Raw genomic sequence first — 26,698 nt, forward strand, 5'->3', positions numbered from 1 at the left:
TGTGCCTTTTAGCCAAACCTCTTGGTTATGATCCGATCTAATAGGTTCACATTTTTTGTTTGTTTGAAAATTTAAGGTTGAATTAAGTTATTTTAACGAAAAAAATTGAGTCAGGTTCATGTTAAGATAAAAATAATCGTTTCGATTTGAACTAAAAATAATAGTTCAATTACTATTTATATGTTTAAGAATAATTACTATAATACTTATCTATTTAATTTTATTTTCAATTAGATTTATATTTTACATAATAAAAAGATATATCTCTCTCTATATATGTCTTGTGTTGGGAAGGCTGTATATTTTGATCCTAAAAATTAGGTCGGATTAAGTGATAAATGGACGAATGTTATACTTTGATCAAATTTGAATGGGTCAAAAATTCAATCCGACCCATGACCATTTTGCATTTTATAGACTAATAAATAATAATCTTATCTACCCAAATTATATTTTAAGTCGAGTCAAGAAAAGTGTTACTTAAAATTAGAGTATCGATCTTCTTACCATAATAGACCATGAATGCAAGCAAAATGAAGTATATAAAACTCAAAACAAAACAAAGGGGAAGACGTGAAACAGTACAAAACACGATCTATGATCTGAACTGGAAAAGACGAATCTTTTTCAGTGTAGGGGTGGGGACCAAAATTGAAGTTTGGTCCACCACATCCCCTGGCCATGAAACCAAGAAGGTCCAAAATGGGCAACGTACTGATTGCAGATTACTACAAGATGAATACGACAACATGGTATTAATTTGTGGTAATATTGCATGTTTGATAGGTTTCTACAAGGGAAATACATGCTTTAGTCCTTAAACTTTTGTTTGGTATGCATTAGACTGAATTTATATTTTTTATTATTTTTGACGACGCGATACTCTTGGATTATACAATATATAACGATATTAGGGAAAATATTGTTTTATAAAATTAATATATTTGAGCAATTATTCTATCAAATTTTACAATGTTAAGATATAATTTTAATGCGTTTTTTTATTAATCTATGATAAGTACAAGATAAGAATTGTTCAAAGCTTCTCACTCATTTGAGATCAAACGCTCATACCTTTAACATTCCTGATCTCGAACCCATGATCTCAAATAATAATAACTATTCATTTACCATCGATGTCGCTTAGTTAATGCTTAAATATATATTTATTGAGTTATTGAAGAAAATACTAATATAAGTGTGCTATCGCTATCGTTTGAACTCGTGCTTGTGGAAATACATATTTTCAACACACTCATTTTTTTAAATAATATAAATATTTAAATATTTTAACTCATTAGTTTTTTATTTTAATTTAACATGTGATCATACTCTTACAAATGTACTACCACATATACAAGGACAGGCATATAAATTTATGTCAAGAGATACATATTTAATTTTAAGGGAAACTAAATTATAAAATTTAGAGAATGTAAAATTAAATAATTAATAAAAAATCTAAAAAATCTAAATATAAAAAAATTAAAAATTTTAAAAGATACAAACACATCTCACGATATCCCTTGACCATCTTTACATGTGTACAAATAATATGATTTGCAAGATACGCTTTTAAAGACACATATGATGCGTCGTCTCTCTATTTTACGTGACATAAAATTATCAATTTAGAAAGTAATTTAAAATAAATATTAATCTTGTAAATAATTTTTATTGGAATGATGTTTTACTTAAAAAGAAGCCGAATAATGGATCAACAAACCAATGATTACTGGCTATGAGCGGATTGAAAATCTAAGAACATCTCTTAATAATTTGGGTGGTGGGTGCACAGGTCTAGAGAGTGGGTCTGGCAGCGAGGAATCTGGGAGGAGAGAGAAGAGAGAGCCAGCGAAAAAGCTTCAGTTCTAAGCTTTAAAAGAGAGGGTCCTCCCCCAAGAAGAAGAAAAAACTCACCGTTCGAGTAAAATATACCATCATTCCCACTTTTTTACTTAAACGAAAGAGAAAATAACTAAATTATTACATGGAAAAGTACTTTCTTTTGGCAAGAATGTCAGGTTGAGGTTAGTGGTCACACGACACCTGCTTTATTTTCTCTAGTTAAATTACTCCCATCTTATTATACTACTCTCTCTTCTTTGTCTTTATATACCACTGTGTGCCTGTTGCTTGTTGCACTCTTTTTTTAGTAATTTTTTTCTCAGAGATCTTATCCTTGATTATTATTCCTCATTTTGCAGAACCAAAGTCAGTTCATCGACCATAGACGTTCTTCTTCTGTTTTTGGATATAATTTAGTGACTGTAGAGTGTAGAAACACTGGTTTCTTTCTGTTTGTCTTCTTCTCCATCTAAAGAAGCTCACAAGTTCCGAAAACGAAGAAAAGACTCTTGATTTGAGGTGGGATTTGTTTATTTTGGGCCATGGCAGCTTGCTGTGATCTTGAAGCAGATATTAATGGAGAGGAGACTTTCATGCTAAACAGGGTAAATTCTGTTCTCTACCAGTTTGTTACAAAGTTCTCTCTTTCTTTAGAGGGTAAAAAGGAACACCTTTTTTTTAGTGTTTTCTAGCTTTCTGCCAAAATGCCAATGTTGTTTGTGTTTTCATTCTCTTCAGTGCAACAAATTCATAGGTTTGGCCATGCTTTTTCATTTGTGTGACTGCAGTTTTTTGCAGTGTGGGAAATGTGGGATAACTTTGTCACACACTCTTGTAAATTTCTTTCCTGTATATCCCAGTTGTGTTGCTTTGCATTTAATTTTCCACCTAAACTGCAATGGTGTGGGCCTCGAGTGTGTAGTGCTTTCTGTTTGTTTTCTTTCTCCTTCCCCTTCTCATTTATTGCTGCTGTTTCATTCACCACTTTTGTGCCACTGAGGGTTGCTTTCATAATCATGGCAATGGATTACTGTTCATTTCCCTTCTTTGCTGTTTATTACCCTATCACTTGATTTAATACCGTCCTTGTTCAAATCGAGTGACCTCAGTTGTAAAAGAGAGTGTTATTGTTCATGTTACAGTTCGTGGCTTTATCGTCTGATTCCTCTTTTTGTCCGGTGATTGCAGAAAATTATATGTTCATACTCAGGGAGGTTAAGAAAATTACTTGGTAAATCCGCAGGTGCCAACAGGAACAAAGTGATCTTCCACGACTTTCCTGGAGGGGCAGAGAATTTTGACCTTATAGCAAGGTTTTGTTATAACAATGGAGAAATTGATGTGAATCCTGAAAACATTTCCTTGCTATACTCTGCTGCTGAATTCAATGGAGATGAACGATTCCATATCAGGAAACTGTAATCTATTAGAGAAAACGAAGAAATGCATCGAAGAGATCGGGTATTGGACTTGGCCTGATCTTTTAGTTGCTTTGAAGCATTGCCATGATTTGCAGCAGGTTGCCACTTCTTCAGGTATACTTGAGAAATGCTTGGATTCCATCGTTGGGAGGCTGGCTTTCGCTAGTGAAGCAAGTCCTTGTGCGTCTACTTCGTCTCCGGATAGCTCGGGGTTTCGGCTTTCCTGCGATACTAGAAGTACCGAGAGTTTGAAGAACAGCTTCTCTCGAGCGAATTGGTGGTTCGACGACCTTTCTGTTTTGAGTCCAGATTGATTGAAATGCTGATAAAAACTATGGTCTCTCGAAAGTACAATCACATGATCATCGGTCGGTTCCTCTTCTATTACCAGAAGTCAAAGTTCTTCACCGCCTCATCTGATGAGAAATGCAAAGTTTTTGAAGTTGTGATCGATATGCTTTACACTCTGGATCCGAGTTGCGTTTCGTGCAAGAGTTTGTTTGGGATTCTTCGAGTGGTGCCGGGTTTGAACATAAGCAAAAGTAGCAGGAAAAAGTTGGAGAGTATGATAGGTTCTCAGATGGATCAAGTAACTTTAGACAACCTGCTAATCCCATCTCCGTACGGAACAAGTTATCTGTATGATGTGAACCTTATTCTTAGGTTTCTGAAAGCATTCTTGTGCGGAAGAGGCTGCATATCATCTCCGACACGAATGAAGAAGGTTGCTAGCTTGATGGATATGTATATTGCGGAAGTAGCTCCTGATCCTTTCCTTAGATCGTCGAAGTTTCTAGCTTTGGTGGCGGCCTTGCCGGATTCCGCCAGGGACTGTTGGGACGAATTATACCATGCCATGAATGTTTATCTGGAGGTAGTACTTTGAAACATTTTAGTATGAAAGTTACTCCATAATATCTGGTATGCATTCGGATTAAACATGGTTTCAATAGGTGCATGCAGGGTTGCCTGAAGAAGAAAAACTAAAGATATGTTGTGCACTGAACTACGAGAAGCTCTCTTCCGATGCTTGCATACATCTTTCTCGGAATGCGAATTTTCAGTCGAAAACCGCGGTTCAAGCTCTCATTTCTCAGCAATTGAAACTCAAGAACTTGCTGCAGGGCACCAAGAACACTAAACTCGACATGGATTCCCCTTGTAAATTCGGTGAAACCCGAGGCAAGGCAAAGATAGATGAAGGCAGTGAAGTAATTGTTCTTTATTCTGGGAAACTAGACATATCGGCCGACAACGAGAACCTGAGAACACATTTACAAGGGATGCAATGGAGGGTGATTGAATTGGAGAAACTCTGCATGAAAATGCAGAACCAGATGGCTAAACTCATGAAATCCAAGGTATCAACCCATAGCACTGCAAGATCCTTGCCCAGGCTCTGTTCATGAAAAACCAAAATTCAGCATTAATGCCTGTATCTCTTGATTATATTCCTTCGTCTTTGTATAGCGTTGATGTATGATTGCCGTTACTTTTTTCTTTTCTGCATATATTAAAGATAATCCATTGGAGAATGAGCTATTGCTTTGTACAGCAATTGAAAAGGAGAGAACTAGCTGTTGTTTCACAAACAAAGTTTCTTCTTCTTTTTATCTCCGATGCCGGTTTTACAATACGAACTATGTCGTCTTCGAAATTCGAACCTGGATTCTCTTGTTGAGAGGGTAAAGTGTTCTCGAGTTTGCTTGCGTTGTAGTACCTCCGAGGATGGGCCTTTCTCCACAGGCAAATGGTAATGCAAGCAAGTTGGCATGTCTTTTTAGGGCATTATTGGTAATGAATGTACCTTAATTCTTAACCTTAAAAATGGTTCCAAAACCCTTTCTTTCACCTCTACTTTGTCGTTAAACAAGGTGGTTTATTTTTATAGACTCTTAGTCAACTAACATAATTAAAAAAATCACAAATCTCCTTAGATTCCAAAAAAAAATGTCAGTTTAGCACTTGACTTGATTGCCCCACTTCAGTTTGATGAGGGTGGACCATGCGATTTGACAGTACATGCATGCACTACCACGCACAGAAAAAAAAAAGTTAAAAACGAATGACGATGAGATCGATAAGGGTACACCAATGGCACTCAACTTTGTTGAAATGTTTTTTATGATCACTAAGTTTTAAAAGATATAAAATAATTATTAAATTTATCAAAATATTATAAATTGGTCATTGTATGTTATAAAGTAATGATAAATTTTGATAAATTTAAGGATCATTTCACAACAATTTCATAAGTTTAAGGATCGTTTAAACATAATTTAATTATACACTATTAATAATTAAGTACCAACATATATTTGAGTCGAGCGTTAAAAAATCTAGTTGAACAGGCAGTGAATGAACTATAAGAATTTAGAACCACATATTCGATGTGGGACTGAGTGGCATTTTCAACACAACTGACCGACACCGCCATGAAGTAATAGTTCGTCAACTTTGATTAGGGTTTGTGCATATTCAACTTCAATAGCAACACATTGTATTCAATACTTAAGTCAAAACAGTCATCTTTGGAAGGAAAAAAAAAGTTAATTTATAATGTGGGTGGGAAGCATGAGAATGTGAAGGCAGAGAGGGTTATTTTGCTTAAACGCCACTCTTCTTCAACTTTCAAGGCTGAGAGGGACGACGGTGGGTGTTGATTAGCAGTTTAGCAACGTTGTTCGTTGGATTGATTGCCACGCAAAAGTGCACAAAAGACGTTTATTGGAAGCATCAAAGTTCAGTTCATAAATGCTTTATTAATTTCCTTTATGTATATTATTATACCCTTTATTCACATCCTTCGGAATAAGTCATTTACCTCTCTGTTTAGGCCTAAGCCATAGTACATCTGGCAACTCGCACTACTACAACCAACAAGACCCCACTGCTTTTTGGCACAATCCACAAATAATAAGTACAGTACACCCCTCTATAACACCGAAACAATACTGCACCCCAAGACCTCTACTAAACCAATCTGAAACAGCAACCAAACTAAGAGCCAACAACAAATAACACAGATTTTAGTATGCAAATATGAGACCCAAGCGTCTGCATCAGGCCAAGTATTTTCAAGCTTCCAGCAAACTTCAAAAGCCACCACTAATAAAAAGGAAACGACCCCAAGAGACATTGAGGTTAAGACCGAAAGAAGGAACTTCACGTATACGCCAAAAACTAAAACCACACTGCAAACGTATCCCATCAAAAATCAACCTGCCAATAGCTAAAACAAACTAACAAAAGACGCAGTACACAAAAACAATCAATTCCCCCCAAACCCATCTAGAACTGATCGTATCGGAAAAACAGGAATAACCAACAACCAATCGTAAAACTCAATAATCAGCAGCAGGGTCAAACTTCAACAGACTCACACTTCGGTTAATGCTAGATTTCGCAAGCTTGTTGATGACTTGATTATATTTTTAATATTAGAGGTTAATTTGTAAGTGAGTAATTAATTAACCTGAACTGTGATTAGATATACGTTTAGTCCTTGATTGATTGACTTAGTCTCTCATTGACTAATAAATTAATGGCAAAAAGAATCAATACTTTGACTGTTATAATACTAATATAATGATATTGATATGATAATTTATAATAGTTTAGAACGTAACAAATAATATAACAAATGAATTAAATTGATCACTCAAGTATGATATTAATTTATTAATTCGGTTGAATCTAAATACAAATTGATTTTAAAACAGTGGAAGCTTCAAAGCTTTTTCTTCATCCCAAAGGCCGCACTGCAGCCAGAGTCCCAGTACCAATCCCAGGCCCAGCCACGTTTCCTTTCCTGCCTTCAAGTAATCGCTGCTTTCGGAGGTAAATCAATACCCCGTTCACTTTCTTTTGCTTTGTTTTATTTGATTTTGATTTTTAGGGCATAATAACAGAAATCTTAATTTGGGTATTGGAAATCTCTGGTTTTCTAGTTGTCACCTTGCGTACGAGATTGTTAAACTAGCTTGCATGTTTTTAAATAGTTGCATCTTTCAGCTCCGTGAATGATTCATGATTGACTTGAGTGAGTTAACAGTATTCATCGATAGAAGAAGAACAATTTGCTTTGGGTGGTTTCTGGGCATATTTAACTGTTAGTCCAAATCTGTGACTGGCTTGAGTGTCTCAAATTTAAACCTATAAATTTTGTAGGTGAAAATAAAGGATTGTACCTGAGATTTTGTACTCGCAAGCTATTTGAATTCGATTCTAAAATAACTTGAATTTTATTTTTCAATATCAAGTCTTGCTTGAGTAGCTTGAGCTATCAAACGATATGAATTTGAGCATCTTAATTGATTCCCAATTTGAGTGACCCCAAGCCTAATCGAGCTTTTTTTTTAATAATTTATCTTTAGTAATTATATTTTTAATTTACTACTTTATTGTAATTCAGAACCCTAAAACTTTTCCTTTTAGTCTCCTCTCACGCACTCCTCTCCTTTCCCTTCATCCCAAAATCTGCAGAGGGACAAAATCTGTGGTAGGTTCACCTGATTCCAAGTTTTAGATGAAAGCCCAAAAACTGAGAAGTCGAACAAAGTGAACATACTCCAAACTTATATTTTCTAATTCACTTGAGGAATTAGTTATTGTGAAAACGAGATGAACAACGTCACCTATCATCCATACAGGTTCAATGGAATCTGATCTTATCACCTTGAGCATTTAGTCTTTTCCAATAGGTATTTAGCAATATTAGTTATTGATTTGTGTATGTCTATTAGTTTCTTAGGTTTCCTATTTGTTTTTTTAGGTAATATGTTTTACAATTTTAGATTCACTGTTTGAGTAGAATTGAGATTTCAAGTTGTTGTTGTAGAGTATGAAAATTGCGCCTAATAGATTCATGTTCAAATTGTTCAATTTTATTTAAGTCAAGCTTTAGCTCAGAAAATGATACTCGATCAAGCTTGAACCGAGTTTCAAGCTATGAATTTTGGGTCAAGATCTGCTTGATCTTCACATTATTCAGGCTTGGTTTGGGCTGTCTGGCTCTGTTACAGCCCTAAGTGAAATGCAGAGCATTTTATTTGTCTGAGAATGCATACCCTGCCATCATCTAAACATATGGTAGAGCTTGCAGAATTACAGTTATATTATAGTAAAGTAGTGTAATGAACTTATAATGCATCTTTTTCTGCTATAACATTGATGACACATGAATAATTAATCCATGTTGGTTTGGATTACTTGCACATGAGATATACATATGCCACACGTTTCACCTATTAATGCTAAAGTGAGTGAAATTGAATCAGTCAGCTACCTTCATTACAAGGTTTGCCTATCAATGTTTAAGCAAAATGTAAAATTATTGATGATATTTACGCTAAACTATTTGAGGGGGAAAAAGAAGAGAATGAACTGCTGCCATAGAAAAATGGATTATCTTATGCCAAATGCTGATGCACTATTGGTAAGTTTATGTTCTGATTGTTAGGTAAGCCATGACTTCTGTAATTGTTTCCTTTTCTTCCTAGTTTAAAAAAGAAAAAAATTAAAGTGGAATTCTTTTTTGGGGAAGTTTAAGGGCAAGTGTTTGATAATTTACTTAAATAAAGGTTGACAAATTTGATATTCAACAAGCATATCCCTGTGGAACAGAAATAAAAAAAAATGTTTCTATTACTTGAAAGGTAAACTCTTGTTTTTGTTTAGAAACTTAGTGAAAAAATTAACTGCACCTTCATTGAGTTTTGATTTTAGTTTTGTAATATTTGTATTCACAATTGAATGTTGTGGAAAATGTGTGGCAGATGGGGGAGCTGGCGGTGGACAAACACGTTCAGTACATCTTATCTGTTGAAAAAGTAAGCTTTAAACTCATTGAACTTTTATTTACAATTTCAAAATAATTTTTCCTATGTTTTATTTTAAGTTAATGTGAAATTTATTACTTTGGGGTTGTTTATTGTTAGGAAAAAGGATAGTTTTGAATCAGTGGTGATGGACCATCTTAGAATGAATGGTGCATATTGGGGATTAACAACGTTAGACCTTCTGGGGAAGCTTGATTCTGTTAATGCTGATGAAGTTATTTCATGGATCATGCAATGCCAACATGAATCTGGTATATCCTAAAGCTTATTTTTTTGTATTGGTTAATTATTGTTCTTAGTTAATAGATGGAAATCATAATTAGAAAGGAGGTTGATGATACTTTCTCGTACAGGTGGTTTTTCTGGCAATATTGGGCACGACCCACATATTTTGTATACTCTTAGTGCTGTGCAAGTGCTTTCCCTTTTCAACAAGCTAGATGTTCTTGACATTGATAAGGTTACTAGTTGTATCCTATCATATAATTTTCTTTTGATTAATTACTTGCTCTTCATTGGGGAGTTTTAGTTATTATGTTATAATTATCCATTTTTGGAGATGTTTTGATGAAGTTATTGACATTGATAAAGTTGCGACTTCTGTTATATCATATATATATATATATATATGAAATTATTTTCTCTTCATTGGAGAGTTATATTATGATGTTATGGTATCCATTTTTCAGAATTGTTTTAAAATGATTTGCATGGCTTTGATTTATTATGCTGTTCCTAGTTTTATTGACTGGTCGGAGTTAGCTGTGTAAGTGTGAACTGTGAACTGTCTTCAGGCACTTCTTGTTTTGCTTAAATCTGTAAGTTAGATATTACCGGGCTGCAAAACGAAGATGGATCCTTTTCAGGTGACATGTGGGGTGAGGTGGATACACGGTATAGGTTCTTCCTGGATTGTATACTTTTATATCTGTCAAAATAAATTTCTGATGTATTATTTTTAATGTAAATCCTCTTGTACCAAATCGATTTTCTCGGTTCAGGTTCTCTTATATTGCCATCTGTTGCCTTTCAATATTACGTTGTCTGGATAAAATCAATGTCGAGAAGGCCGTTAGCTATATTCTGAGTTGCAAAAACCTGGACGGTGGCTTTGGATGTACACCTGGTGGCGAGTCTCATGCAGGGCAAAGTATGTTAATCTCATTGTCCATGTGGACTGTACATTTTTAACTTTCTCGTAATGAAGATTGCTTATTTTCATGGTTTTAGATTCATTTACCAATGAGCTTAAAATTAAAGCACTCTTAATAAGAATGATAATCTTGTCGGAAAAATGTATTGACTTTCATTGTGCATAATGACTGTAGTTTTCTGTTGTGTGGGTGCTCTTGCTATAACGGGATCTCTACATCATGTTGATAAGGACCTTCTCGGCTGGTGGTTATGCGAGCGACAAGTCAAATCTGGAGGTCTTAACGGCCGTCCCGAGAAACTCCCTGATGTGGGTATTTCGTTGAAGTTTAAACAGATTCTTCGTCTCGTAGTAATATTCTTTTCGCCTTTTCTCACCGATACGTCGGTGAATCCTCTTATAGGTTTGCTACTCGTGGTGGGTTCTTTCTAGCTTGATCATGATTGACAGGGTTCACTGGATAGACAAGGAAAAGCTGGTGAAGTTCATCTTGGACTGCCAGGATCTGGAAAATGGTGGAATTTCAGATAGGCCCGATGATGCTGTCGATGTCTTCCATACATATTTCGGAGTTGCTGGTATCCAGTGTTGTTCTGCTCATCGTTTTTCATTTATTTATTTTACGAATTCGACATTCGCAGTTTTGTTTACGATGCATGCTATCGTTGTAGGACTTTCACTTCTCGAGTATCCAGGATTGAAAGACATTGATCCAGCTTACGCATTACCCGTCGACGTCGTAAATAGAATATTCTTCAGCAGGTAATCGGTGTTTGCTTTCTTCCTCAGCAAGTTTGAAAATCTTTGATTCCTCTGCATTTTTCATCTTCGGTGCAAACTTTTGGATTGTTGAATACAACTATTTTCTCTTAACCACAAACATCTTATTAGTCTCTCATTCTGTAGCGTTAATCTACAGTTCTGTTTGGCTTAATTTTCAGTTTAACCCCTGAACTCTACCTGTTTTCCCCTTTTGTACTTCCAACTCTTTTTAGTACCCTTAATTACTTAAATTATCATTCAAATCAATAAAATTTAACACACTGATGTAGTTGTATTGTATTTTATTTTATTCTTTTTGTGGAACTTGTGTCCTAACTGCAGCATGTCGAATTGTGTGGGCTTCATGGAATAACAAATGTTGTTCTCCCCATTTTTCAAATTAAATTTGGAAACTTGAATTACATTACTCACTTCCCATTTTATTTAATAAATTACTATTGTATTAAGTGTGACAAATTTATTAAACAACACATTTTCTTTTTCATTTATGTAAATAGAGTCTCGTGATTTTATGTTTTTGCTGACGTGACAGTGTTTTGCTGACATGTCTAGACACGTATCACCCGTCAATTTTTTTTCTTAATTAAAGAAAACCAACAGGTGATATGTGTCTAGACATTGGGTTTTGATTTTGTTTATTTTATAGGATTTTTTAATAATATAAAATGATTATAGTATAAGTTTTTTAATAATCTATAGGATAATATATTTATAATTTTTTTATTATCGATAATGAATATATTATATATATATAATTACTCGAATTTAAGATACTAAAAATAATAACATTACTCTTACCGAAATTAATTTACTTTCTTTAGAGTAGTGGCAAACATGTGCAAACATCACTTTTCACAGTCAACCAATATCACAGGACAGAAACGGCCGACAGAGAGCGTGTTAGTCCTACAGGACCCTCTGCCCTTCGACGCTGCAATCCCAACGCCCAACTGGAACCCAACCTAACACTTCTCTCATCTCCTAACACGGCATAAGTTTACATATATTTATATATATAATGCGACATAATATCAACGTCAAATAGGGTGGAATAGGCGTTATTATTTAAAAAAGAAATCCTAAAAAATATTTATTGGAATAGTAACCCCAAACAATATTAATTAAAAAAATATCCTCCAAACTGCATACGTATGACTATTTCGTGATCTACAAAACGTGTGTAAAGGTCTCACGTTCTAGGGCGCGAGTCTTCAACGAAAAACACTTTTCAGAGAATATAATTTAATATTTCAATAAATATCCTCACGATCTACAAAATATGATGTACCTAAGATATTAAAACATTTCGACAATTTATTGCGCGTGGTATTTAACGTACCTCAAATTCTACTGAATGCGAGTTATATAGATTTTCAGCCCAAATCACAAGTGTTTATAAGCATGTTTGAGGTGTATTTTAGGGTAGTTAATTAATTTTTTTTCAAAATTTATAAGATTAAAGACGTAGTATTAGAATTTATCTTTCAGTTGAGGTCAATATCGACACATATGAGATATTGTAAGCAGATTAAAAATCGCATGGAAAATGGTTCCAAAGCTTCTTTTGTGCATGAAGAAAAAACTAAAATGGTTTGATAGACATATTCGAGAGGTATTTTCGGGTAGTTAATATGAAAATTTTAATAATTTATAAGATTAGAGGCTTAGTATTGTAACTTATCTTTGAATTGAGCGTAACATCGACACATACGAGATATTGTTAGTGGGGTAAAAATCGTGCTCAAAATGGTTTCAAAACTTGGTTTTCTACGTGAAGAAGTTAACATGATTTGATAGGCATGTTCTAAGAGTATTTTCGGAAGTTAATCTGAAAATTTTCGTAATTTATAAGATTAGAGGCATAGTATTGATACTTATGTTTCAATTGAGGCTAGTATCGACATATACGAGACATTCTAAGTGGTGTAAAAATCGCGTTCAAAATGGTTCGAAACCAAAAGAAATTGAAAACTAACGAATATATTTTATTAACTACAAAAATATTACATAATTTCAGCTCTCCGGTTCTTTCTCTATGTTTAACTAAATCTTCATCATAGTAAATCATAGTCATATAATTAAAATAACATAACAATAAATTAATACCATAAATCAAAATACATAAATTTCAATATTAGAAAATATAATTACATAATTATGATACATAAATTGAAAACGAAACAATATTTTCCGATGGGCTTGATCCTAGTTTTGATGGAAAAAAGTTTTCTGAATCTTCCATGTACGAGGGAAGCCTTAGGTTCTCGAGTGGAGATGTGTCATTTGTCAGATAAACGTCACCATAAGAGGGTGCTACCTGAAAAGGATGCCTTTTTAGAAGTTTCTCAAGTGGGTTAGATGGAACAAAAGTTTCCCGAATTTCATGTACAAGGGGTGGAGGTGTGTCATTTGTCATATCAGCGTAACAAGTGATAAGAAGATGATGCCACCAGAATAGGATGTCTTTTTAGAAACAATAAGTTTCTCGATAAGGTCAGGTTACTCATGTTGAAGAAGTTTATAAGACCCACGAGTTTGATGGATAGTGAATTAGGAATAAAAACATAATTTAGAAACCATGCTCATGATTGCAACAGTAGCCTCGTCCCTTCAATGACTTGTTTTTCATATCTACGACCAATTTGATGGAAGAAGATGATGCCACCAGAAAAGGATGATTTTTTTATAAAATATAAGTTTCTCGAGAAGGCCATGTTACTCGTGTTGAAGAGGTTGAAGAGATCGACGGGTTTGATGAAAAGTGAATCTGGCATAAAAACAGAATTTGAAAATCATGTCTCTGACTGCAGCAGCAGTAAACACCCTCCAATGACATATTTGTTTGGATTAACGACCTATTTGATGGAAGAAGATGACACCACCAAAAGATGATACCTTTTTAGAAATGACAAGTTTTTCGAGAAGGATATGTTACTCATATTGAAGAAAGTTTATATGAAATGAGGTTTTGATAAAACAAGAAGTTTCTCGATAATATCATGTTTGATGGAAGAAATGTGAAAGATTTACCCATGACCTTCAAGGGGTAACGTCTTTACAAAAGGCTTCATCTTCAGGTGACATAACTTATAGTATCAATATTGACATAAGGATTTCTAAGTTTCATGCCAAGTCGTGCCACCAAAAGAGGAAACCCCTTGTAAATAGAGACTCAACTTTATAATTTAGAATGCTACTAGAAGAGAATGACTAATATAGGCAAGGACCCCGCGCTATGTAAAACACATTTTCCATTGATATTCCTGACCTGGTAGGGACCTCACATTTTATAAAACGCGAGGTCGTCAGAGATTCCTGACGTGGTAGCTCATCTATCATACACATTTGATTTGACATGTTAAAGGCCTCACATTCTGTAAGGAGCGAGATTTGAAAAAAATCTTAAATATGAACGATAACCATGTTGGATGGATAGCTTTGTAAAAAAAACTAATAGCAAGATTTTCTGTAACTATGTTCCATTACATAACTTATTTTTACACTTACTTCAATGTCAAGATAAAAAAATAGATGAATTATATGATTTAATTTCAATAGAACTTAAAAAATCTATAACACGATAGATGTCTTCATTACAAACGAAAGTTCTCGTTGATGAGCCCGACCCTAAAGCACATTACATATTGACATTATCAAATGTAAGCGACCTTTAAAAGATGTTTAGGGCTTATGCATGTGTCGGTGATATAAACATCAAGTTGACTGTAAAATTTTACAAAAAACATCTTCATCAAGTAACGCGGAAGCAACTTGTTCTCACAAAATAAAGAGGATGAAGAGACAGTTCTGCTATGTTATGCCCATAAACATCGAGACAAAGAGCAAGTAATTGAGGAACTGAACTTAACATCAGACAATTCTACAGACTATGAAAAAAACATATTTCCCTTATATTCATTTCAACTAACTGGAACTTCGTATAGTTCTTTTTTTATTATGTTTAAATTTTATTTAAATAAATTTTATAAAAATATGATAGTTCCCAAAGTATTTATGCATCGAACCAAACAACTCATTATCATATTGTTAAAGGATAACTTTAAGAAATTAATAATTTAAACAAATTTTAACGTTATCATATTGGTTCCCAAAGTATTTATTCGATTTAGTTCGATGATTTAAAACATAAAGCTACATTTTTTCATATACTATTTTTTTACTACAATCGCAAACTACACAATTGTCATATTTTTCATTTCTCTCTCGAATTCTTTCACTACGTCGGAATGGAAAGTCTTCATACTTTATCCTTTTATTCTTCTTTTTCTTCTTCTTCTTCTTCTTCATTTCCATCTTCTTATTAACTTATTCAAGTTTACTCTTATGATCTCCAACTATCAACTTTATTGTCTTCTTTACCCACTTCTCTTCTCTGAAGACGAGCTTGAATCCCAATCGTCAAAGTCAGAGTCAGAAGACCCAAAAATAAAGTTTAGAACCACAATTTCCCCCAACATGTACTTGATTTTTAATAACTCAAAGACAACATGAGAAGAAAAACCAAGACTTGGGGGCCTATTTATAGAAGTCTTCACACCCCAGTAGGAACGATATTTAATAGATATCGTGTTACACAAAACGCGAGGTTCATAGGGATTCCTAACGTGACAAGATCTCGTTTTCTACCAAATGTGAATTCCTTTATTTTGTATAGAAAAAAAATCGAAACCATAAGTTAGGTACAATATTGTATCTATTGTATTTTATTTGTCTGATTAACTAAATATATTTTTGCAAGTTCGATTAACTAAAAATGGAACTGGAGTTCGATTAACTAAAAAATTACAATAAAGTTATTTCAGACATTACGTATTTTTCATTTCAAGAGAAAAACAACTAATGATGACTATGTCCATCTGTACCGCACCGTGGTGGACGATGAGCCCGACATTGATTTTTACGAATCAATTTATCTTTATCGGTATCAGCTTCACCATCATCATCATCGTTATCGCCATCTACATTATAGTACCACCATTGGCACTGAGATCGATGAAAAACTGAAGTTTATTACCAATGGTGAAAACTGAATTACCGATGGTAGAACAAAGGCAAACATGAATGACAGATAATATGGTTGAACTAGTACAAGAAGACAATAGAAAGGGACAACAACTTCGGACATGAACGAAACACATCGGTGAAAAACTTTCAACCGGAGGTAACATATTCTAAAATGATGATTGAGTCGAGTAGGTGAATACATGTGGTGACACCAATATCTAATGCTCTACTGTTGACTATGCAGGTGTTTATGTTGTTCACGATGATGAGGTTAGAGAGTGTTTTCTTCTTGTCTGGCTTGATTCCCTTCCACCTCTAGCACCACATTGCATTAAAAGATGTTGCATCGGCGGGTGATTTTGGGGATGCATATAAATTTCTTGTGCACGCTTCTTTTTAGTCAGTATATGTGGCTTCCCATATTGTTTGTACCACATCATGTAATCATTTAAAATATTGTGGTCAAAGATGAGTTTACAAATGGGACACATATTTAATATCGTCACCCAATATGACACCCATTGCGAATGATGAATCTCTTCATTAACACTTGTATTCCCTTATCGTATTACATGATACAAGTCGTCCAAGTTGGTGTTGGTAGCGGAATTGTTTAGACATAGTTAAATTACCACAACACGTGATTGGTATGATGCCACTCGACTATCTCATAGACTATCAACGGGACAATCTGTAACACCTAATATAGTCTGACCCAAAGTAGCTAACCCAAAATTATGATGTCACATGGGACCACCGAAATAGCTAACCCAAATTTTTTTAAAACAACTGTAAAACATTATAAAATAATAATTCAAGTGATATAAATAAAAACATCATAAATTTGAGTTTTACAACGCTGGGGAGCTCTCAAATCATCCAAAATTATACCATGAGTTTAAAACAAAATAAAGTTATGACTGAATGCAAATGTTTATAATAATACATGCCCTCAAATACCAATCAAACGTACTCTGAAGTCTCTGTTGAGCTAGAATATTTTATGACGATAACGCTCCACAGAAGTTCTCCTAAGAAACTATGCACATATATACATTTGAACGCTGAGCTTACGAGCTCAATGCCTCACTAATAACTGTATTATAAACATTAACTAAATGCGTATGCTAGAGGCATAAGTATGAATACTTAAGGAAGTGTTGATGTGACATTCTAAGGTAGACATCATGGTATGGCTAAGGGTTCTGTATCTCGAAGCTCACACACCCTTCCAGCATTCATAAATACCCTTGGGTATTCGGGGTGAGATCCAGAACTATATCGGAAACATAAACTCGACCAACTTACTCCGTCGAGTCTTAGGGTATATGTTCCCAACTAGCAGTTGAAGTGCATTGGCATTGACTGGGATATATCCGAACTGCACAATCATTGTATGCTAAAGTAATTCAGGTGTCTTGACTTTTCCCGAGTATCAAATAAGGCTAGTTTATATCATCCTAGTTGTTATTGTTTCTAGAAATTCTGAGTTTACTATTGTTCTCACTTGTAGTTTTATTTCATGGCTTTTTGATATTGTTGGGTCCCTCAAATCTATCCCTTAAAAACTCTTGGGTTTTTATAACCAAAATTGTTTGTGGGCACCAATAATGTCCTATGGGTATTGATACTAACCTTTGGGTATTGATACTATTGACTTGCTAAAGATTGATAGAAAAGGGCTGGTATCGATACTCCTAGTATAAAGTATCGATACTTTCCTAAGTATCGATACCGAATTTGGCTTCAATGTTTTGAAAAAAATACCTAAGTATCGATACCTCTATTGGGGAGTACCAATACTCTACCCTTGGTATTGATACTCACATGAGTACTGATACAAAAAATGGCTACTGGAATCCACTAACTAAACTCGGCATTGATACCACCCTGTGAGTATCGATATCTTACCTACAATATCGATACCCATTGTATGAGTATCGATACTTCTAGCCCAAAACCCATTTGTTTTTAGCATATAAAGAATAATATCGGTATTGCTCTTCAAGTACCAATACTCGCTCCCATAAATACCCTGATTTAGGCACAAAAAACTTCTCCAACACTCCCAAACATCCTCCTAAGGTTCCCAAATATTATTAGAGTGTTATGTCTAATAATAGGGGTCATAATAGGTCCATAAGCATATTGGAAAACATCAACTACTAAAATCTACCATGAATATGCTTTATCACTCATGCAACTAACAAACACATCTAGTTACCTACATTGTAGTAGAGATGAATTAGAAGTGAGTTACCTTGGGATTCTAAGCTACTGGAAACACCTAAAGTTTAACCAAGCACTAGCTTCTCCTTCCCTTTGACCTTGAAGATTTCTCTCCAACTTCTCTCACTAGCAAGAATCAAACACTTGAGTTACTAGTTTGAGTTAGAGGTTTCGGAGAGATTATAAACCATTTCTGAGGCTTGAAATCCTAAAAATGAGTTAGTTTACTATAGGATTCTAAACCCCCACCAAATCTACATTTTGGATACCATGACCAAACCTTGCAAGAAAGGGATTGAATTGAAGCTTGGAAAAATGGGATTAAAGTTCTTACCTTGAGGTTGCTGGGTAAGGTCTAAAATCCTATAAAGTTTGCACCATTTTCTTGGAAAGTTAGGGAGATAAAAGAGTTGAAATGGGGAAAAAAAGACAAAAGTGTGAAGAAAATGAGATGTGAGAAGGGTGCCAGGCATGAGATCACCATGTTTTTAATGAAATTCAACCTTTGCAAATATTTTTGGTATAATAGATCTCTTAGTCCTCCAAGTTTCAGTCACCAATTAATAACATCTATTTTTAACTCATGTTGGCTCAAACCAAGCCCAAATGCACTCAACCTTGGGTCATGGCTTCCTACAAGCTAATGGGTTTATTTAAACACTTTCTCGGGTTAACCTGAAACTATTAACCAAGGATTCAGGGAGTTACACAATCGACATTCAAACACCCAAATTGAGACCTATTTCAGTTAGAGTACATGATCTAATAACATCATCATTGTACGAAATTCACATGAACTACAAATTTTTTAAAACTAAGTTAGATAAACTTGAATTAAAAAATGAATTTTAAATTAAAAATGAAATTGATTACAATTATTACCTCGTTTGTCATTTTATCGATCAGCAATCTAAAATCACGTAGAGTTTTTTTTATGTGGGTGTGAGTTAGTTTACCAGTCCACCTATCATTTATATAACAAAATATAATTATTTGAAAACCCTAAAAAATGTATAATAATCTAAATATATAAATGTAGTATATTTTTAATTACCTCAAAAGTAGTGTAATTTAAAATGGGGTAGGTGTGTAGGAATCGATTGTAAAAATGTCATTCACAACCAAGTCGACGATTGCAACAACATCAGACACCCTCCAATAATTTGTTTGTTTGGGTTGACAACTTTACAAAGCTCTCAAAACAGAAACGTCAACAATGTTGATCCTCAACTCTTATATTTAGAATCATGTAAAACGTGTATATGATATAACCACATCAAATGCACTTTGTTTCAGGATTTGTCCAGCATCAAGAACCCCCAATAACTCGTAAAATATGAGCACGAACAAATCGTTGCAAAATAAAAAAAATCATAAATTAAAAAATTATCTTAAAAAATTATAATAAAATAAAATTTTAAGATTATAAATAATAAAATAAATAAACATAAATTTAAAAAATTATCTCCTTAATTATTGAGTAGCATTGGGTTAGCTGCATAAAATTATCGTCTAAAATTTAATCTTGATATTTTCTCCATCCAAATTGCGATCGTTCGGAGGAATGTCGAGCAGTTCCTCATACAAGCAGGTCTAATACCCATTGGAAATATCGGTAATAGCTATTTTGTCAACAAGCAGACCAAGATGAATGCAACATCTTCAAAGTTAATAGTTGCCTCCCCACAAGGAAAATGAAACGCATGCGTCTCCGGCATCCACTGTTCTAGCAATGTGTTTATCAGTGAAGGATGCAACTTCGTACAACCAATTATAATGTTAACGTTATCAAAATCGACTTCGTGCAAATACAGAAGAATATTGTTATGAGGTTTCGTGAAATGGTTGATATAACACGTCAATGAATGTTCATACCCCTTCAAATAAACAAATAAATATTACCTCTGGATTTATCTGCTAATAATTGAATACATGCCTTCGATCAAGCCTCAGTAATCTCGCCATAATAACCGAATAATGGATTAGATAAGAGAAAGAAAGAAACAAAGAGAGATATTTTAGGGAGTAAGGTGTGATGACTTTGGTTGAGGGGACCATATTTATAGGAGTCCTCACACCCCTTCCGAAGCGAGATTAAAAGAACCCCGTGTTCTACAATACAAGATGTCCATTGAAAAGACACGTATTCAGACCAAACTCGCACGTTGAAGGACGAGAGGTCGTGGAATCTATTTTCAATTTTCAATTTTTTAAGAACACGATAAATTATCAAAATATTTCAATAAAATATTAAATTGTATTTTCTAAAAAGTGTTTCCACGTTAGAGCGTGTTCAATAGGACACGAGACCTTTACATGCGTTTTGCAGGATGCGATATAATCCTATGTGTACAATTTGATGGGTATTTTTCCAATGAATGCCGTTTAGGATTACTATTATGATAAATGGTTTTCTTGGGTTTTTTTAAATAATAACGCCCGTGGAATACAAACGGCTTAAGAAGAATTGGTTACGTGTGAGGCTAAATCTTTGTGGTCCTGAGGAAGTATCTCACCATCTTCGCTTTCACACTCCTAACAACAACACTCATTGTTTAACAGAATCCAGTTGTAATCTCCTGTATTAATATCACGTCTTTTCTAGAATCTACACGCATTTTAATGGCCACAACTGCCACCTCCTTTCACTATTTAAACCACACTAACCATCTCCCCTTTTGCCTGTGTACTAAAAAACAGTTTCTTGCTCCCAAGAAGGAGAGACTAAATAAACACAACACCGGTCAGCTCGACAATCAACGTATGGCTGTCGCCAAGCTACTTCTCGTTTCCTTTGTTCTTGTCCTGATCCATGTAGCAGTGGCTGAGGTGGATGTGGAACCACGGGAGATTAAGGTCCATGACCAGGACCACCGTCCTGGTTGGGAGATTCCCCGAGAAGCAGAAAAGCCGGCGGCGATTGAGATCAGGGAGGCTGAAGCACCGGAGATCAGACGGCTAGGAAAGCATCATGCATCGGGTATCTCTGTGGCCGGTGGTGGCGTCATCATCGGTGGACTTGTCACCGCTGTTTTCTTAGCTGTTTTTGCCTATATTCGAGTTACGAGAAAAAACGACGGCGTTCAAGTTCAACAACATTGACCCTTTGTTTCATTTTGTAAAATTACAGGTAGAAAATAGAAAAACAAGTAGATCAAATTCTTTCAATCAAATTCTTCCAATCAAATTCTTCGTTGTTTGGAAAGTTTTCAGCTACATGATGCAATCAAGTAACAAATAAACAAGGTTTAGGGTTTCCAAAAAAAAAACAATAGAGCCCAACCCATTTGGGTGCTAATTAGCACGAAAAACACTAACTAATAATAAATATTAAATAAATAGACTTAGAAATATATTCATAAATATATAATTAAATTTATTTTTATATATTCCTGAGTATTAAAATTATAAATAAACACAATTTTTATTTTCTAGAAATAAAATAATTCAACGTAAATATAAATATTATTTTATTAATATTTAGATAAATATAAATACTTTCTAAATATGCTAATTTTTTTATTAATATAAGTTAAAAACAAGACAATATATGTTTAAGATAAATTTCAACTTTAAATAAACATACATATAAATATACTAAATTTAAATAAATAATTAATAAATAAATTTATCCGTTATCAAAATAGAACTGAATATGAGTATATTCGACCAATTTATTCATTTAATAGATAAATATAAAATTTTAATTTATATTTAATTGTTTAATTTAAAAAATAATGATATATAAATATTTCACGAATTATTTATCGAATCATCTAATTAAATGAAATAAATTTTAAAAATTAAAACGAGTCGAGTGAACACGTTATACTATTTAAAAGTATTATTTTATATATTATATTTAATATAACATCATTTAATTAAATTTATATCATAATTTTTAAAGTTTAAAAAATCAAAATGTAGTATAAATATAAGGACCTGTAAAATAAGGCCCAAGCCCAACAAATAGAATGTGTTACGTGCATATAATATCGGACAAGTGCTGGTTTAGACTTCAACCCACTGAGTTTCCCACTTTGCCTCGCAACCAATTTACCGCACCAGAAATTAAAAAATGGCTTGTTCTTGGTGGCGCGCGCCAGTGTACTTCACTGTCTCGGTTCTTCTAGCTTTCCTCGCCATCTCCACCGCCCTACGTTCACTACCCAGAGACGAATCCCTGCCGACCAAATCCGCCGTCGCCCCACTCCTTTTGGACGCCTCCACCGCTCTAAGAAAATCGGGTTTCAACATCATAGCCACCCTCCTCCAAATCACACCCGAAATCTTCATCTCCTCACCTCATTCCACCATCTTCGCCATCCCGGACTCTTCCATAGCCAACGCTTCCCACGCTTCTTGGCTCTTGAAGCATCTTTTTCAGTACCACGCCTCTCCTCTTCAGCTTCCAATGAAAGAACTCTTGAAGAAGCACAAAGGCAGTTGCTTCCCCACATTGTTCCACGGCAAGAACGTGGCTTTAACAAAGGTTGACGATAAACAAAGAATCGTCGAGATCAATCGTGTCTTGGTTTCGCATCCCGATATCTTTCTCGATGGCCCTTTGACGATTCATGGCGTTCTTGGTCCATTTACCTCGATGGATCCTCGGTATGTTAACCAGGGCTGGGATCATATTCAAGCCCCGATTTGCGATTCTAATCTTAGCTTAGTTTCGGAAGTTGTCGTTGTCGACGCCAAGAACGTCGTGGAATGGACGAATGTTATCCGTTTGTTAAGCTCGAAGGGATTCGTTTCGTTCGCGATCGGGCTGAACTCGGTTCTTGACGGGATTCTTTACGACAAAGTGAAGTTGAACTCTGTTACCGTCTTTGCTCCGCCGGAGTTTTCGTTTGTGGCGTCTGCTTCGGCTTTGCTCGAGAAAATAGTTCGATTACATATAGTGCCTCGGAAGCTCACCTACATGGAACTTGCTTCTTTACCGGCGAATGCATCGCTGAGTACTTTAGTTCCCGGTCATCTTCTCCGGGTATCCGAGGGCGTGAAAAATAAACGAGATTTGATGATCAACGAAGTTAAGATCGTTGCACCGAATCTCTTGGAATCCAAGAAGTTTGTAATCCATGGAATATCACAAGCTTTTGAATTGGACGAGCTTCCTAATATCTCCAGATGAATGAGTTTCCCTTAGCAGCCTGTATGTTTCTCTTTGATATTGTAGTCTATTGTGTGTCAACTATGGAGGATTTTTCTGATATACCAGGACCAAAATGTAATCCGTGCTACGACACAAGGATCTTAGAGGAATTTTACCATAGTGGCTGGGGTGTAAATGAACTGGTTTGAACAAATAAATTTGTCTTCCTATTCGTTTGTTTGTTTTTGTAAGGTGTTTATATTCGATTCGTTTAACTTTTACGAATATATTCATTTATGTGTTTACTAATATATCGTTTATTGTTTGCAAATCAAAGATAAATGTTAAAATTATGCCATTAATTCTTAAATTCTTTAGAGTTTTGAACTTTAAAATTTATCATGTGTTCAATATGGTCCTACCTTCTTCAATATTTTAAATGTAAAATAATAAAAGAAATAAAATTTATCATATTTTTAATATAGTCTTACATTTGTCAATATTTTAAATGTATAATAATAAAAGAAAAATAATAATTGAATAAATGAGTTTATAAACGAGCAAATAAATGAGTTTATTCGTAAACAAAATGATGTGAGCATATTTGACACACCTCGGTGTCTTGTACTGGTTTATTGATGCACCCTGCGTTAGAGCAGTCCATGAGCACGTCGAATGTGCCATTATCCACTACCCTTATCTCCAACGCCGGATCGACTTGTCCGAAACTCGCCCTTTCCGTTACACGCTACTGAGTGACTCTTCGACCTTGAAGCAACAATCCTCGAAAACCGACAGAGGGATCCAAGTCGCATCTTTGACACTTAGTTCCCAATACAGCACGTAATGACCGGGAGTCGCCTATGTGTCCGCGTAGCTTGTGTATCCAATGATGCTTCGAATTGCACGAGTTGGTTTGCGGCGTTTTTCACTGCGTTTTTTAGTTCCACTTCATCAGTCTTATAGGAATCAATGCTGAAAACAACGTTTTTCCGGCATATGAAGTTGAATTGCGGGGCATTGTTCTTGAATCCGGATACGCGGAGTATGTCTCCGACTCAATATCGATAAAGACCTGCCAACATAAAACATTTCCCTTTTCAGAACACACAGAAAACATGATGTAACGAGTCAAACATGTTTTCAAGGCCCTGCATTACCTGCATATGTTGTGACAACAAGCTCATACTCTTGTCCCAGTTCGACATCGACAAGATCGACGAGTTTTTGTTTTTGTTCGTCATTCAGGGCCGTTGATTCAGACATGGAACCGGTTAGCTCATTTTTCCTAGACACCGGCAAGAACTCAAAATACGCCATGGTGGGGATAAGGGTGTCGGAATCCTCACTAGGACTGCAAAGCGGGTCGAGATTGATTCCAAAATAACATTCGGATGACCCGTACATGGTGCAAACGAGGGGCAGGGCGTCGCTGTAATAATCTAGTGCAGGAATGTACTGAGACATGGTACCGGTAACAATAACATCTATATACTTAGTGTTAGGCCACAGTCTGTTTATGATCCCTTTCCATTACCCTTTGCTACATTCTGCTTCTACAAAATCAGCAAGCTTGGGGTTCGGTTTCAAGACTTTCGAGATGGCTTCCCTTACATTAGGATCGGTGATTTTCGAGTCGATAGTTCCTGTACGAATATCTCTACAAAGAAGACCCCAATGTTTTTCGAGGAATTGGATTGCTTGATTGAAACCGGAGGCGAAAACGGAGCCGACCCGAACGACTTCTTCGTGTTGCCTAAGACCACAAAGCAACTGAGAATACATGCTCTAGTAAGAATCTAGGCAGAGAATTGTTTCGTTGGGGCTCGTATAATTGGTGTAGGGATCATTAGGCCTATCCTTAAAATGTGAGCTTTTGTAGTAACTCGTTAAAACGGGACGAGCCACGAGTCCACCCGGGGTCTTAGCTTCTGATTTCACAAACAAGAAATACATTCCCTTCCCTTTATCCAAACCCGGAACGAATTGACTCATCACCGGCATCAGCTGGCTGTAAAGCAACGATCTCCTCTCGAGCTCCTCGTCGATCGTCGGCATCAGTTTCCTCTCTCCGCCGGACGTACCCGAGCTAAAACCATTAAACAATCCCATGCAAACGTCACACTCATGATCAGTTCAAAAAATTTCAACATAATTCAATAGTTACATACCGTGGACTGACCTTGTTAAGAACTGGGATATGGGTTGGGAGCAAAGAATACGCCCGATATCCGGTTTCAAATCTTCGTACGTCACGACTGACACTATGAATATCAGGGGTGTGAGCGCTTAATGTCAAAAGGATGAGAGTTATCTTAGAACATATATTACCTTGTATTTATCCCAAATTCATAAAAAAAAAACCTTAATAACCTCAAATTAATGGTAAAAGCATTCTAGATTAAAAAAATCGAATTCATGGAAGCAAAAGAAGAAAGGATAAACGATTGAAATGTGTGGTGAAAGAAGGATGTAGGCCTTGTTTTGGCTAAACAGGCAAACAGCTGTTGTGTTTAACACATTCATAATCTCAGTCCAAAACACATTTTTGTATAGTTCATGCGTCTATGCAGTTTCCACTCACATCATGCGATAGCTTGGAAAGTAATGTGCATTTTATGAAATATGAAGTTGGGTCGAGTCGAATTTGGATTTAAGATAAAAAAAATCTTTAATCTGACCTGAAATAATAATATAATTCTCTTTTATTTAGTTAAAGATATTTACTATGATACTCATCTCTTACTATTTTTTAATTGGGTCTCTATTATATCCGATAAACATAATTTTTTTATATTTATGTTGAGTTAGATTCGCGGTTGATTTTTATCTTAAAATTCAAAGTAAAATCAAATTTACAAATATACTTTTAGAATCAAATCAAATTGATTAAAATTTGACATAACTCGACCTGTTACCGTCGTATATATATTTTTATCGTAGGTGTTGATACCTGTCTACATCTACCAACTGTTACTAAACCCTTTGTTTGTCAACTGCAATAGCATTTTTACGTATCCATGCCGGCCGGTCATTGAGGACTTTAGGTAGTCCGTCCGACTTAGTTGGCCACTTGGCCTGCATGGATTTGACAAAGATTTTTAATTTACGGCCCTGCATTACCTGCATATGTTGTGACAACAAGCTCATACTCCTGTTTCTCCCTTTACTTCTTTGATGATAAGCGACGGCATTAATCTCAGTATTGATCGTTACCTTTAGTATTTTTCATATATATTTTTAAATTATATCTTTGTTTTTCTTTGTTTCGTTTATTTTTTAAAATCATGTCTTTATG

The 26,698-nt window shown here is 35.0% G+C and overlaps 3 protein-coding genes and 2 pseudogenes across 3 annotated transcripts; 4 read left to right on the plus strand and 1 right to left on the minus strand.

Moving 5' to 3' along the window:
• Positions 1 to 2,310: 2,310 nt before the first annotated feature.
• LOC120175398 lies at positions 2,311 to 4,682 on the plus strand (annotated as a pseudogene).
• Positions 4,683 to 7,084: 2,402 nt separating this feature from the next.
• Positions 7,085 to 11,258, plus strand: LOC120175595 (geranylgeranyl transferase type-2 subunit beta 1). Its single transcript, XM_039182199.1, has 10 exons — positions 7,085 to 7,109; positions 9,047 to 9,099; positions 9,209 to 9,360; positions 9,463 to 9,579; positions 9,937 to 10,003; positions 10,111 to 10,259; positions 10,438 to 10,571; positions 10,666 to 10,840; positions 10,934 to 11,057; positions 11,232 to 11,258. The coding sequence occupies exons 2-9, from the start codon at positions 9,047 to 9,049 to the stop codon at positions 11,026 to 11,028; spliced, it is 942 nt and encodes a 313-aa protein (XP_039038130.1). The 5' UTR covers positions 7,085 to 7,109; the 3' UTR covers positions 11,029 to 11,057; positions 11,232 to 11,258.
• A 9,804-nt stretch (positions 11,259 to 21,062) lies between these two features.
• Positions 21,063 to 21,401, plus strand: LOC120175528. Its single transcript, XM_039182134.1, has one exon. It carries the CDS (start codon positions 21,063 to 21,065, stop codon positions 21,399 to 21,401), a length of 339 nt encoding a protein of 112 aa, XP_039038065.1.
• A 976-nt stretch (positions 21,402 to 22,377) lies between these two features.
• On the plus strand, positions 22,378 to 23,513 carry LOC120175594 (fasciclin-like arabinogalactan protein 21). Its single transcript, XM_039182198.1, has one exon. It carries the CDS (start codon positions 22,378 to 22,380, stop codon positions 23,437 to 23,439), a length of 1,062 nt encoding a protein of 353 aa, XP_039038129.1. The 3' UTR covers positions 23,440 to 23,513.
• Positions 23,500 to 26,484, minus strand: LOC120175529 (annotated as a pseudogene).
• Positions 26,485 to 26,698: the final 214 nt, after the last annotated feature.

Source organism: Hibiscus syriacus, unplaced genomic scaffold, assembly GCF_006381635.1.
Source record: "Hibiscus syriacus cultivar Baekdansim isolate YM2019G1 unplaced genomic scaffold, ASM638163v2 tig00112206_pilon, whole genome shotgun sequence".
Classification (NCBI taxonomy): Eukaryota; Viridiplantae; Streptophyta; class Magnoliopsida; order Malvales; family Malvaceae; genus Hibiscus; species Hibiscus syriacus.